Source organism: Anomaloglossus baeobatrachus, chromosome 2 (assembly GCF_048569485.1).
Source record: "Anomaloglossus baeobatrachus isolate aAnoBae1 chromosome 2, aAnoBae1.hap1, whole genome shotgun sequence".
NCBI classification, from domain to species: domain Eukaryota; kingdom Metazoa; phylum Chordata; class Amphibia; order Anura; family Aromobatidae; genus Anomaloglossus; species Anomaloglossus baeobatrachus.
This window is the reverse complement of record NC_134354.1, coordinates 435,892,911-435,907,705: the sequence shown is the minus strand read 5'-3', so window position 1 is coordinate 435,907,705 and position 14,795 is coordinate 435,892,911. Positions and strand designations below refer to the sequence as shown.

Genomic DNA, 14,795 nt, shown 5'->3' with positions numbered 1-14,795 from the left:
CGTCTGTGCAGCCCCAGCCCCGCGTGCGGCGTCTGTGCAGCCCCAGCCCCATGTTAATTAATTGCTTCACCCAATATAGCAGGGTCATTTAAACATTGATAATTTTGTGCGGCCCCCGAAGGTTGGTAGAAATTTCCAAATGGCCCCCGACAGAAAAAAAAGGTTCCCCACCCCTGCTTTAAAGGAATGAGGTTTAGGGAAAGGGACATTGCCTAATGTGTGACATTATGCACCAAAAATGTATCTTTTGACTTAACTGTATTATGCACTTTCTTCACCTTGATCAACATGGGGGCTTATTACACCACTTAATAAACCAACTAATAGGTAATGTAAACTTGTAGGACATAGTCTAGAGATGTGCCCGAATATCAAACAGCATGAACCACTATAATAAATCTGGCACATTTTAAGATGGTGCTGTCTAAAGGTGGCTTTACACACTGCAACGTCGCAAACGACATCGCTGTAACGTCACCGGTTTTGTGACGTAATAGCGACCTCCCCAGCGACATTGCAGTGTGTGAAACACATCAGCGACCTGGCCCCTGCTGTGAAGTTGCTGATCACTACAAATCGTTCAGGACCATTCCTTGGTCCTTTGTTTCCCGCTGTGCAGCAAAGTGTCAGTGTGTAATGGGGACTTTACAGCGACTTCGTTAGCAACTTCCCTTTCAAAAAGCTGCTTTACCTGCAACACACATCCGTTTAAAATGTGTGTGTTTGGTCCGTTTCCGTACATACCGGAGATACGACCAAACGTGCACATATATGTTTAAAGGCACACGTGCGTGTTATTTGATCTTCCGAGAAATGTCCGTGTGTGATGCAAAATGTCGTTACTACATGTCGGAAGACAGAGTAGCGGGATGAGAATGAACTCTGGTGAACTTCACCCGACTTCATTGTCATGCCGCGGCTCTGTCTGTGTGCCGTGTACTGATTAGCGGTCACCTGTGAAGGATTCACCGGTGACCGCTAATCCCCCGAGTGACTGAAGTGTCCCCCCCTCTCTCATACTCACCGATCCCCGGCGCTGCACGGCGTTCACACTGCTCCGGTGGCTTTTTCTAATTTGAAAAAGCCGGCCGCTCATTAAACAATCTCGTATTCCCTGCTTTCCCCGCCCACCGGCGCCTATGATTGGTTGCAGTGAGACACGCCCCCACGCTGAGTGACAGGTGTCTCACTGCACCCAATCACAGCAGCCGGTGGGCGTGTCACTATGGAGTATAGAAATAAATAAATAATTAAAAAAAACGGCGTGCGGTTCCCCCCAAATTTAATACCAGCCAGATAAAGCCATACGGCTGAAGGCTGGTATTCTCAGGATGGGGAGCTCCACGCTCCAGCGGTGGATGCAGCGGTGGCCGCGGGTAACCTCAGTGACAGCTCAGCTGATCGCGCTACTCACCGCCGCTCCGGTCAGCTCCACGCAGCAACTGAGGTTAGTATCGCGATCAGCTGAGCTGTCACTGAGGTTACTCGCGGCCACCGCTGCATCCACCGCTGGATCCAGGTAACCTCAGTGACAGCTCAGCCGATCACGCGGCTCTCTTCATTTGCTGCGTGAAGGTGACAGGAGCGGCGGTTTCTTCTGCTGCTCCGGTCACCTCCATGCAGTACAGCTGGAAGCGACGCTGGACCATCCTGGATTCCGCCGGACATGGAGGGCTTTTTGGGGCTGATTAAAGTGGTGAACCAGGGAATGTGTTTGTGTATTTTATTTCTAATAAAGGATTTTTCAGTTGTGTGTGTTTATTTACTGTAATTTACAGATTAATCATGGAAGGTATCTCGGGGAGACGCCTGACATGATTAATCTAGGACTTATTGGCAGCTATGGGCTGCCAATAACTCCTTATTACCCCGATTTGCCAACGCACCAGGGCAAATCGGGAAGAGCCGGGTACTGTCCCAGAACAGTCGCATCTAATGAATGCGGCCATTATGGGCGGCTGCTGACTGATATTGTTAGGCTGGGGGGCTCCCCATAACGTGGAGCTCCCCATCCTGAGAATACCAGCCTTCAGCCGTATGGCTTTATCTGGCGGGAACCGCACGCCGTTTTTTTTAATTATTTATTTATTTCTATACTCCATAGTGACACGCCCACCGGCTGCTGTGATTGGGTGCAGTGAAACACCTGTCACTCAGCATGGGGGCATGTCTCACTGCAACCAATCATAGGTGCCGGTGGGCGGGGAAAGCAGGGAATACGAGATTGTTTAATGAGCGGCCGGCTTTTTCAAATTAGAAAAAGCCGCCGGAGCAGTGTGAACGCCGTGCAGCGCCGGTGATCGGGGATCGGTGAGTATGAGAGAGGGGGGGGGGACACACTTCAGTCACTCGGGGGATTAACGGTCACTGGTGAATCCTTCACAGGTGACCGCTAATCAGTACACGGCACACAGACAGAGCCGCGGCATGACAATGAAGTCGGGTGAAGTTCACCCGAGTTCATTCTCATCGCGCTACTCTGTCTGCTGTCTGCCGACAGTTTCCATGGTGGTTTTCACGGATGTGTGTTTCAGGTCTGACAACGTCCCCAATGACTAGCTAGGTCGTTCTGCAGGTCCGGATCGCTGTTGCGTCGTTGGCCAGGTCTGCCTGTTTGACAGCTCACTAATTGTTAGACCGGAGTGATAAATCTGCTCCACTGATATCACCTAAACCTACTTCCTAAGAATGTTGCAGCATAAGGCGATTCTGGAACTGTAAAACTGTCATTACTATAGATATGCAAAAAAGTGAAGAAAACATTTGAGTCTATGTTATAAATGTAGGATATGCATTTGCATTTTCAAATCCTCCTTTATTTCTAATAATACGTACCTATATAACAGGATGACTCGTCTTGCTCTCCTCCAATAGCAATTTTCTCTCCTTCAAGCAATCCAAGAACACGCTTAAAGTGACGTGTGTTTATAATTCTTTCATAATCCGTAGACTCCTTGGGATTATCACCATAAAATTCCTGGAGAACAAAAACTTTCAATTTTAAATACAAAAGCCTCCCGAGCAGTACGCACTAGGGGGCAGCTTTTCTTTAATTAGTTTGCATTTTAAAAGCTGCATGGCAAAAGTCGCTACCTGATTGCTCCTGAACTCAGCAGGACAAGGTACAATTGTTTACTGAGTCTTCTGCTCTTTTCTTATTCTGGGGCAGGCATTCCAACACATAGACTTGAGGCCCAGTCACACTAAACAACATCGCTAGCAACATCGCTGCTAACGAACAACTTTTGTGACGTAGCAGCGATGTTGCTAGTGACGTTGCTGTGTGTGACATTCAGAAACAACCAGGCCCCTGCTGTGAGGTCGTTGGTTGTTGCTGAATGTCCTGGGCCATTTTTTTAGTTGTTGCTCTCCCGCTGTGAAGCACACAACTAAATGTGCAGGCAGCAGGAGCCGGCTTCTGTGGACGCTGGTAACCACAGTAAACATCGGGTAACCAAGAAGCCCTTACCTTGGTTACCCGATATTTACCTTCGTTACCAGCGTCCGCCGCTCTAAGCGGTCAGTGCCGGCTCCTGCTCTGTGCACATGTAGCTGCAGTACACATCGGGTAATTAACCCCATGTGTACAGTAGCTAGGAGAGCAGGGAGCCAGCGCTAAGCAGTGTGCGCTGGTAACCAAGGTAAATATCGGGTTGGTTACCCGATATTTACCTTAGTTACTAAGCGCAGCATCGCTTCCACGCGGCGCTGCTGGCTGGGGGCTGGTCACTACTTGCTGGTGAGATCTGCCTGTGTGACAGCTCACCAGCAACTCGTGTAGCCACTCTCCAGCGATCCCTGCCAGGTCAGGTTGCTGGTGGGATCGCTGGAGCATCACAGTGTGACATCTCACCAGCAACCTCCTAGCAACTTACCAGCGATCCCTATCAGGTTGGATCGTTGTTGGGATCGCTGGTAAGTTGTTTAGTGTGACTGGGCCTTAAAGGGGTTGTCCAGGACTGAGATAATGATGACCCATTTTTAGGCTAAGTCATCAATGTCAGATCTATGGAGGCTCACTGGAACTATAGTGTACGGAGCCCAAACACCACAGCTCCATATACTGTGTAGAGACTCTTCACATTTGCGGTGAGCCACCTTCTTATTAATCGGATACCGATAACTTATCCTGAGAACAGGTCATATGTATTCCAATACTGGACAATTGCTTTACTTTTCAAATCTGTTGATCTTGTATGAGCTAAAGGTCCAGTCACACACAACGACTTACCAGCGATCCCGAAAACGATGCGACCTGATAGGGATCGCTAGTAAGTCGCTGGGAGGTTGCTGGTGAGATGTCACACAGTCAGACCTTACCAACGACGCAGGAACGATACAGGTCGCAGTAGCGACCTTTATAACGATCTCAGCAGTCTCTGTGACCCTGTCACACAGTGTCAAACATAGCGATGTGTCCTGCCCAGCAGGACATAGCCTTTGAAGAAAATGGCCTGGACCATTCTGCAATGACTAGAGATCTCACACCAGGGTCCCGATTGCTGGTAGGTGTCACACATAACGAGATCGCTAACGGGATCGCTACTGCGTCACAGAAACCGTGACTCAGCTGCGATCTCGCTAGCGATCTCGTTATGTGTGATGGTACCTTAAGGCAGGAATAGAGTATAAACTGCCTTGTAGCTTCTCACTGCTATGACATACATTTTCAGCTGGTTCTGTATCCATTAGGCAGTGTTCACACACGTGGTTATAAATTCCATTAGTTCCATTTCAGGAAAAGAGAAAATGGTATTCATGACCAAAATGTATCCATTACATTTCAGATGAAAACAAACAGATCGGGCCCATTATAGGGTAAGTCTGGGTTACGTACCAGTATAATAGCAGTTTTAAAAAATAAAATAAATGCATCAATCACATTTTCCCCCCTTTGATTCTGTTTACATCAGTTATGGAAAAGATCTATTTTGGGAAATAAGTTAATTTTGTCTGCTCCCAAAACACAGGTTTAAACATTGCCCAAAATGAAAAACTATCATCGTTGACTTAGTAATATATTATAAGTGTACTGAAAGACATCTACTGTGGATGGTTTATATTCATCAAACATAAAGTGACATACCTTTAGTGTCTCCTTAATCTTTTCTATCAGTTTACTTTGGATGCTTTTATCACACAGAACATAGTCAGGAGCGATACAGGTTTGTCCACAGTTTACAAACTTTCCCCAGGTTATACGTCTAAATGAAAAAGGAAAACATTTCTTTCAACATAGAATGATATTACATATATTTGCATCTCCATTTATTGATATACGCCCTGAGCTAGATATGTATAACCACTGCTCGTTATACTGGACCAAAATATTATTGAAAAGCTGAGGTTCATCATGAAGAATCCATGAAAGATTCCCACTTAATACATATTGCAATTTTAGCATCAATTACATTTTGTTTGTAATAAAGATATCTTAGGCCGGTTTCACATGTCCAACATTTAGTCAGACTATTGAGTGAGGACTGGCCGAACGTCTCCTGCCGTGAACTCAACAGCTTCTTATATTTCTACGAGGCTGGTGATTTGGGGTCTTGAGACCAAGAATTTGAGCGGACATTGCGGTCCAAACCAGGGACTGTGAATATCAGTTTATGGATGTTAAAAACTGAAATATGTATTACAAATGTGTTTGACTTTTGTTTTGTGGAGTCGAAAATTCTTCAAGACAAACTTCAATTTTTTAATAATATTTTGTAATTAAAAATTATTTTGTCATCTGAAAGTCACATGGTTGCCAAAATGTACAATTCCTGTATTTTATATACAAGACTCATGAGAAAATAAAAATGGCTTCTTTCTGGGAAGTCACGTTATTGCACGTTAATACACAAAAATATCTACAAGATTGGTTAATCTCCTTAACGCTAAGAAAACTTACCAGGAAAAATGCAAATCATGTGATCACGTCTTCTATCAGGTTATAAAATACTGAAAAATCCCATTAGTCATGGTCACTCATCAACCTTGACTTTTCATTTTCTCAGTAACACTCACCTGCCAGCAATATCAATATCACAGTCCTTATCAATGTAACATGGACTCTTCCCTCCCAGTTCAAGGGTGACAGGCGTCAGGAATTTAGCTGCTGCTGTCATGATTATTTTGCCAACGTTTGTATTCCCAGTATAGAAAATATGATCAAATCTTTCAGCTAGCAACTCTGTTGTCTCCGGTATTCCTCCATTCACCACTGGGTAAAGTTCCTACACGGGCACAACAAAAATTAGAAAAGGTAAATGGCCATAAGATGCTGGCACATAGTGAGCTGAGTTACTACAGAGGAGACCATGCTAATTTGGGTGCATCTTGTCATGGTGGGGTGACGTTTGGGCTTCTTTGATCAAAATGTGTTAGCTAGGTGCGCGATGTTATCCATGAATAAAAATGGAGTTACAGTTTAAACCGCATTAGAAAGGAATCCGGTGCTCATGCTGATTTTGACGCAGATTTTCAGAAATCTGCATGTCCATTGTGAAGCCAGCAAAGTCTGAGAATTCAGAAGTTCTGTGCCCACGTTGAGTATTTTTCCCTTGCGTATTTGGTGCAGATTTTTTTCTGCACCAAATACGCAAGGGAAAAGAAGGGAATTTTGTTTACTTACCGTAAATTCCTTTTCTTCTAGCTCCTATTGGGAGACCCAGACAATTGGGTGTATAGCTTCTGCCTCCAGAGGCCACACAAAGTATTACACTTTTAAAAGTGTAACCCCTCCCCTCTGCCTATACACCCTCCCGTGGACCACGGGCTCCTCAGTTTTGGTGCAAAAGCAGGAAGGAGAAAACTTATAAATTGGTCTAGGGTAAATTCAATCCGAAGGATGTTCGGAGAACTGAAGACCATAACCCAAAAGAACAGCCAGCCCAAAGGGCACAGGGGTGGGTGCTGGGTCTCCCAATAGGAGCTAGAAGAAAAGGAATTTACGGTAAGTAAACAAAATTCCCTTCTTTGTCGCTCCATTGGGAGACCCAGACAATTGGGACGTCCAAGAGCAGTCCCTGGGTGGGTAAAAGAATACCTCAATAAGAAGAGCCGAAAACTGCCCCCTGTTACAGGTGGACAACCGCCGTCTGAAGGACTCGCCTACCTAGACTGGCGTCTGCCGAAGCATAGGTATGCACTTGATAGTGCTTTGTGAAAGTGTGCAGACTAGACCACGTAGCTGCCCGACACCTGCTGAACCGTTGCCCGGTGCCGCAATGCCCAGGACGCACCTACAGCTCTGGTAGAATGGCCTTTCAGCCCTGAAGGGAGCGGAAGCTCCGAAGAACGGTAGGCCTCGAGAATCGGTTCCTTGATCCACCGAGCCAAGGTCGACTTGGAGGCCTGAGAGTCCATACGCTGGCCAGCGACAAGGACAAAAAGTGCATCTGAACGGCGTAGGGGCGCCGTGCGAGACACGTAGAACCGTAGTGCTCTCACTAGATCCAAAGAGTGCACAACCTTTTCACCCTGGTGAATTGGATTAGGGCAACCGGAAGGCAAGGAGACATCCTGATTTAGATGAAAAGGAGATACCACCTTAGAGAGAAATTCCGGGACAGGACGAAGAACCACCTTATCCTGGTGGAAAACCCGGAAGGGAGCCTTGCATGACAGCGCCGCAAGCTCAGACACTCTCTGAAGAGAAGTGACTGTCACCAGGAAGGCCACCTTCTGAGAAAGACGGGAGAGAGACATCCCGCAGCAGCTCAAAAAGCGGCTTTTGAAGAGTCGTCAGGACTCTGCTAAGATCCCAGGGTTCCAACGGACGTTTGTAAGGTGGGACCATGTGGCAGACCCCCTGCAGGAATGTGCGGACCTGCGGAAGCCTGGCTAGACGCTTTTTAAAAGAAAAACACGGAGAGCGTGGAGACTTGGCCCTAGAGAGAGAGCCGAGGGACAAACCCTTGTCCATTCCAAATTGTAGGAATGAAAGGAATGTGGGTAAGGCAAACGGCCATGGAGGAAAGCCGTTATCAGCGCACCAGGATAGAAAGACTTGCCAAGACCTGTAATAGATCTTGGCAGACGTTGGCTTCCTGGCTTGTCTCGTGGTGGCAATGACATCCTGAGATAACCCTGAAGACTCTATGAGTCAGGGGCCAATGGCCACCTAGTCAAGTTGAGGGCCACAGAATTCAGATGGAAAAAACGGGCCTTGTGACAGCAAGTCTGGGCGGTCTGGAAGTACCCACGGTTGACCCACCGTGAGCTGCCACAGATCCGGATACCACGGCCGTCTCGGCCAGTCTGGAGCGACGAGAATGGCACGACGGCAGTCGGACCTGATCCTGCGTAGTACCCTGGGCAGCATCGCCAGAGGGGGAAACACATAAGGCAGTCGAAACTGCGACCAATCCTGGACTAAAGCGTCCGCTGCCAGAGGTCTTTGATCCTGAGACCGTGCCATGAAGGCCGGGACCTTGAGAGATCGACGTCCTGCGTTCCTCAGCGGCCCTGACGACTGAAAAAAAATCTGCTTCCCAGTTTTCTACACCCGGGATGTGAACTGCGGAGATGGTGGAGCCTGTGGTTTCCACCCACTGCAGAATCCGCCGGACTTCCTGGAAGGCTTGACGACTGCGAGTGCCGCCTTGGGTCGCGAACGGCACTGCCTCCATAGCTGCAACCATCTTCCCCAGGAAGTGCCTGAGGCGCCTTAAGGGGTGTGACTGACTCCGAAGAAGTGATTGCACCCCCGCCTGCAGAGAAAGCTGTTTGTCCCTGGAGAGTCGCCAGTGCGACGGCAAGGCTTTGTTGACACGCCGCCTGAGAAGGGGCCCAGAGGTTCTGAAGAAACGAGCCGCAGGACGAGAACTGAACTCTATCCTGTAACCATGAGACAGAATGTCTCTCACCCATCGGTCTTGAACTTGTGGCCACCAGGCGCCGCCAAAGCGGAAGAGCCTGCCACCGACCGGGGATGCGGCTAGGGGAGGCCGAGAGTCATGAGGAGGCCGTTTTGGAGGCAGTGCCCCCTGCGGCCTTTTGGGGTCGTGACATGGGCCGCCACGCATATGAGTTCCTCTGGCCTTTCTCCGGCCTGTTGGACGAAGAAGAATGTGGCTTGGCGGAGGGACGAAAGGACCGAAACCTCGATTGGATTTTTCTTTGCTGAGGTCTCTTAGGTTTGGACTGGGGTAAGGAGGAGACCTTTCCCTTGGATTCCTTAATAATATCATCCAATCGTTCGCCAAATAAACGGTCGCCAGAAAAAGGCAAACCAGTTAAGAACCTTTTTGAAGCCGAGTCTGGTTCCCATTCGCGCAGCCACATGGCCCTGCGAACTGCCACGGAGTTAGCATATGCTACAGCAGTGCGGCTAGTGGAGTCCAGGACGGCGTTCATGGCGCAGGACGAAAAGGCCGATGCCCGAGAGTCAAAGACGGAATATGCGGAGCAAAATTCCATGTGACAGCATTAAACTCCTTCAGACAAGCCTAGATTGCTTGGAGAGCCCACACGGCTGCAAAGGCCGGGGCGAAAGACGTGCCCGTGGCCTCATAGATGGACTTCACCAAGAGCTCTGTTTGTCAGTGGCATCCTTCAGTGATGAGCCATTTGCAACAGACACAACGGACCCAGTAGCCAATTTGGAGACTGGAGGATCCATCTTGGGAGAATGAGCCCAACTCTTAACGACTTCAGATGGAAAGGGGTAACGCGTGTCAGTGTGACGTTTAACCCAGCGCTTGTCCGGGACCGCTCCGGGTTTTTGGACAGCATCCCTGAAGTTAGAGTGATCAAAAAACGTATTGCGTGTACGTTTGGGGAACCGAAACTGGTGTTTCTCCTGCTGAGAAGCCGACTCCTCTACAGGAGGAGGCGGAGGAGAACGAACCAGCACCTGGTTGATGGACGAGATAAGATCATTTACTAAGGCGTCCCCCTTAGGAGTATCAAGGTTAAGGGTGAAGTCAGGGCCAGAGCCCTGAGCTCCCCCGTCCGCCTCGTCTTCCTGAGAGTCCTCAAGCTGGGATCCCTAGCAGCGTGAGGAAGTCGGGGAAGAGTCCCAGCGAGACCGCTTAGCCGGTCTTGGACTGCGGTCCGGGCAGGAGTCCTCCGCCTGAGACCTAGGGCTCAACCTGGGAGCGCGCTGCGGCGCTAACCAAGCGAGGCCTGGATGAGACAAGCTACAGGGTCAGGGCCTGTGAAAGGTCCGGTCTGGACTGCAATGCCTCAAGGAGCTAAGAAGACCATTTGATCATATGAAAATGACTGAGGGCCAACACCTGTGACTCTGTCCCTGCAGCCTGCTCAGGGGGAGCAGGGGGGTCTACATGAGCCGAGGGGCCCACCAGTGCCCGAGGCTTCGGCTGAGCAAGCGAGGCAGGAGTCGAGCATTGCTCACAGTGAGGGTAGGTGGATCCCGCAGGTAACATAGCCCCACAAGAGGTACAGACCGCGAGAAAAACCTGTGCCTGTTGTCTCCTAGGAGAGTGACCATTGAAGGTAAATGTGAAAAGAAAAGGGGATACAGTCTGTCCGAACAGAAATATATATAATATATACATATGTATCCGGCACCCTAGGGGGACCAGTATCGGGTGCTGTGTTCACCCTGAGCTCCCCTGAGAAGCACCCACCGGCAGAATGCCAGAAAATGGCCGCCGGAGCTCTCAGGGGAGGAGTGGGGCCGAGGGCGGCGCCAGCAAAGAGCGGGAGTCTGGGTTCCCCACAGTGATCAGTGAGGGGGGAGGAAGACATGCAGGATGTTCCAGCCCTCACATCCGACGTCATGTCGGTAATCCCGCCCTTACCCCTGACAGGCAGGCCCGAGGGCGGGATTTTCGCGACTAGGCCGCGGTGAAGTCGGGGACTAAATTTGAGGCCGCGCCCGACCAGCAGGCCCGGTCAGCGCGGAAGTCCACTTGCCTCCTCAGTTTTACAACTACCGCGGCTTCCGGGAAGAAGGTGCGCTCCCTGTACAGTCCCCAATGGGGACACAGAGTACCTTTAAGTAGCAGGGCCCGGTCCCTGGGGTTGAAGAGGCTCCGGACAGGCAGGTTCCACCAGGGGCTGCGGATGGAGCACGGTCCCAGCAGATGGATGACCGCTCAGGTCCCACTTTTCCCAGCCGCATAAGGGATGGTGAAGGAGACGGCCTGTGGCTCCAGCTTCCGTACCCGCAATGGGTACCGTCTGGGGTCCCCACAGTGGTCAGTGAGGGGGGAGGAAGACATGCAGGATGCTCCAGCCGTCACATCCGACATCATGTCGGTAATCCAGTCCTTACCCCTGACAGGCAGGCCCAGGTGCCTCCCCAGCTTTACGACTACCGCGGCTTCCGGGAAGAAGGTGCACTTCCTGTACAGTCCCCAATGGGGACACAGAGTACCTTTAAGTTCAGGGCCCGGTCCCTGGGGTTGAAAAGGCTCCGGTCCGGCAGGTTCCACCAGGGGCTGCGGATGGAGCACGGTCCCAGTAAATGGATGACCGCTCAGGATCCCACTTCTCCCAGAGCCGCATAAGGGATGGTGAAGGAGACTGCATGTGGCTCCAGCCGTTGTACCCGCAATGGGTACCTCAACCTTAACAACACCGCCGACATAGTGGGGTGAGAAGGGAGCATGCCGGGGACCCCGTGGGGGTGCTCTTTTCTTCCAACCGACAACTAAGTTATGAGAATGCATGAGTGGATGTGTGCCTCCTTCCACACAAATCATAAAACTGAGGAGCCCGTGGTCCACGGGAGGGTGTATAGGCAGAGGGGAGGGGTTACACTTTTTACAGTGTAATACTTTGTGTGGCCTCCGGAGGCAGAAGCTATACACCCAATTGTCTGGGTCTTCCAATGGAGCGACAAAGAAATAAGCAACGTGGGCACAGAACTTCTGAATTCTCAGACTTTGCTGGCTTCACAATGGACATGCAGATTTTGCTGCAAATTTCTGAAAATACGTGTCAAAACTACACAGCGTGGGCACTGGGCCTAAGGATTTGATACTGGACCATACTTAAATCTATCATTTGAAAGAAAAAAAATTATAATATGTGTGTAATAACTCTTTTAAGCTGAAAAATGGCTGAAAAAAAATTCTCTTTTTTTGCATCTCATTGTACCATACTGGGCAGATATGGTTTCCTCCATGCCAAGATTCTCACAATGAAAAAATTCTTTCGGTCTAATATAGCGCAATAAGGATATATGCTGATATTAGTTATTTAAACTTTATTAATTAGGCGCTCCTATTATTACAACGCGTTTCAGCGGAATTGCTTTCATCAGGTAAAATAGGAGCAGATACTGCTCCTATTTTACCTGATGAAAGCAATTCCGCTGAAACGCGTTGTAATAATAGGAGCGCCTAATTAATAAAGTTTAAATAACTAATATCAGCATATATCCTTATTGCGCTATATTAGACCGAAAGAATTTTTTCATATACCCCCTCCCCATTGGGAATCGGTAATAGCTGCAAAGGACCTGCTGACATATCAAAAAATCCAGCTGGTAACTGGAGGATTGAAGGGAAAAAAACCTGAATTCCATGGTGCCGGTGGAAATCAGTAACTGACAACGTTACCCCAAATCTGGACTCCTGAAGCCTGGTTACAGGATCTGCTCAGAGGAACTCCAGACTGATAAGCTTACACTGAAGTTGTGCGGGGGCGCACAACCAACAAAGGTGAGCAATTCTAATATTTTAAACGCTAAAAGGATTCCACGGGTGCTTCTCATAGTGCGCTTGTTTTATCTATCTATTTAAGATTCTCACAATAGCCTCTACAAGAGTGAGCTAGTTCTTTTATACCTACCATATTTTTCGGACTATAAGACTTAATTTTTTTCCCCAAAATGTTGGGGGAAAGTGGGGGGTGCGTCTTATAGTCTGAATGTAGGGCTGCAGGGAATGAGGGTGCTGCGGTGGAGCGGGTCATCGGCAGCACGAGCAGGCTGTAGCAGCGCCTGACGTGACCACGTGAGCCCACTCATTTCAAATGCACGCCCATCCTCCTGTCAATCATCTCTCAGCGCTGATGCGGTGCTGACAGTTGGGCGGGGTGATGGGCAGGGGGTGCGCGCATAGTAAAGAGCCGGCCCGCATGATCACCCCTGGCAACTACAGCCTGGAGTGATCATGTGCGGCTATATTCACTGCCCCCCGTGTATCATCATCTGCGCGGGGGGGCAGTGAATAAGTACAGTATACTCACAGTTCCCCTGCAGCATCGCTATCTCATCCTGTCTGCCGGCCCGCTGATGTGTGTAGAGAACGGTGAGCACAGCGATGATGTCATCGCTGTGCGCACCGCTAGTCTCCACACACATCAGCCGGCAGACAGGAAGATATCGCGATGCTGCAGGAATCGTGGCCGGCTCCACACAGGTCAGCGGCGCTGCTGCTGACACAGAGAGGAAGACGAGCGATGCTGCAGGGAGTGAGGAAAGGTGAGTATAAACGTTTATCTTTTTTCCCGTGCCATAGGCTACAGTCCATATAGCAGGATGGGGGCATATACCAGGATGGGGGTATATTATGAGCAGGATGGGGGTATATAGCAGAATAGGGGTATTTATCAGGATGGGGGATATACCAGGATGGGGGTATTTATCAGGATAGGGTTATTTATCAGGATGAGGGACATATATACAAGGATGGCGATCATATACAAAGCAGGAGGATCATAACCAGGATGGGGCACCTTAGTAGAGAATTTGGGGACATTACCCCCATAACAGGGTCAGCAGCAGATCCTCGCCCCCATAACTGTGTCATGACCACATTTTTTTTGCTTAAAATTTTATTTTCCTCCTCTAAAACCAAGGTGTGTGTTATGGTCTGGTGCGTCTTATAGTCCGAAAAATACGGCAATTGTTGCATATATATATATATATATATATATATATATATATATATATATATATATATATATATATATATATATATATATATATATATATATATATATATATATTATATTTTTATTTTTTTACAGATATTACTTGTTTTTACTTACTGCAGAGTATATTTGGCCGCAGTGTGAATGTGCACCTACCTATTACACTTCTACCAGCACGTGTGCTGGGCATGTGATCAGATTTTCATATACTGGAAACTGTAGATTTGCAGCAAAGATTATGCTGCAGATTTACAATTCTGCAATGAAGGGAATTTTGTTACTTACCGTAAATTCCTTTTCTTCTAGCTCCTATTGGGAGACCCAGACGATTGGGTGTATAGCTACTGCCTCCGGAGGCCACACAAAGCATTACACTAAAAAGTGTAAGGCCCCTCCCCTTCTGGCTATACACCCCCAGTGGGATCACTGGCTCACCAGTTTTAGTGCAAAAGCAAGAAGGAGGAAAGCCAATAACTTGGTTAAACAAATTCACTCCGAGTAACATCGGAGAACTGAAAAACCGTTCAACATGAACAACATGTGTACCCGAAAAAACCCAAAAATCCCGAAGGACAACAGGGCGGGTGCTGGGTCTCCCAATAGGAGCTAGAAGAAAAGGAATTTACGGTAAGTAACAAAATTCCCTTCTTCTTCGGTGCTCCATTGGGAGACCCAGACGATTGGGACGTCCAAAAGCTGTCCCTGGGTGGGTAAAGAAATACCTCATGTTAGAGCTGCGAAGACAGCCCTCCCCTACGGGGAGGCAACTGCCGCCTGCAGGACTCTTCTACCTAGGCTGGCGTCCGCCGAAGCATAGGTATGCACCTGATAATGTTTGGTGAAAGTGTGCAGACTCGACCAGGTAGCTGCCTGGCACACCTGTTGAGCCGTAGCCTGGTGTCGTAATGCCCAGGACGCACCCACGGCTCTGGTAGAATGGGCCTTCAGCC

The 14,795-nt window shown here is 48.9% G+C and overlaps 1 protein-coding gene across 2 annotated transcripts in view; it reads right to left on the bottom strand.

Annotated features, from left to right (window-relative positions):
• Nucleotides 1-14,795, bottom strand: part of ALDH3A2 (aldehyde dehydrogenase 3 family member A2) — a 126,780-nt gene that overhangs the window by 39,488 nt on the left and 72,497 nt on the right. For both annotated transcript variants that reach the window (XM_075336248.1, XM_075336249.1), the window contains exons 5-7: nt 6,016-6,224; nt 5,087-5,204; nt 2,836-2,977 (exon numbers count right to left, since the gene is read on the bottom strand). In XM_075336248.1, the coding sequence (XP_075192363.1) occupies nt 2,836-2,977; nt 5,087-5,204; nt 6,016-6,224 (469 nt within the window). The remainder of the gene's footprint in view (nt 1-2,835; nt 2,978-5,086; nt 5,205-6,015; nt 6,225-14,795) is intronic.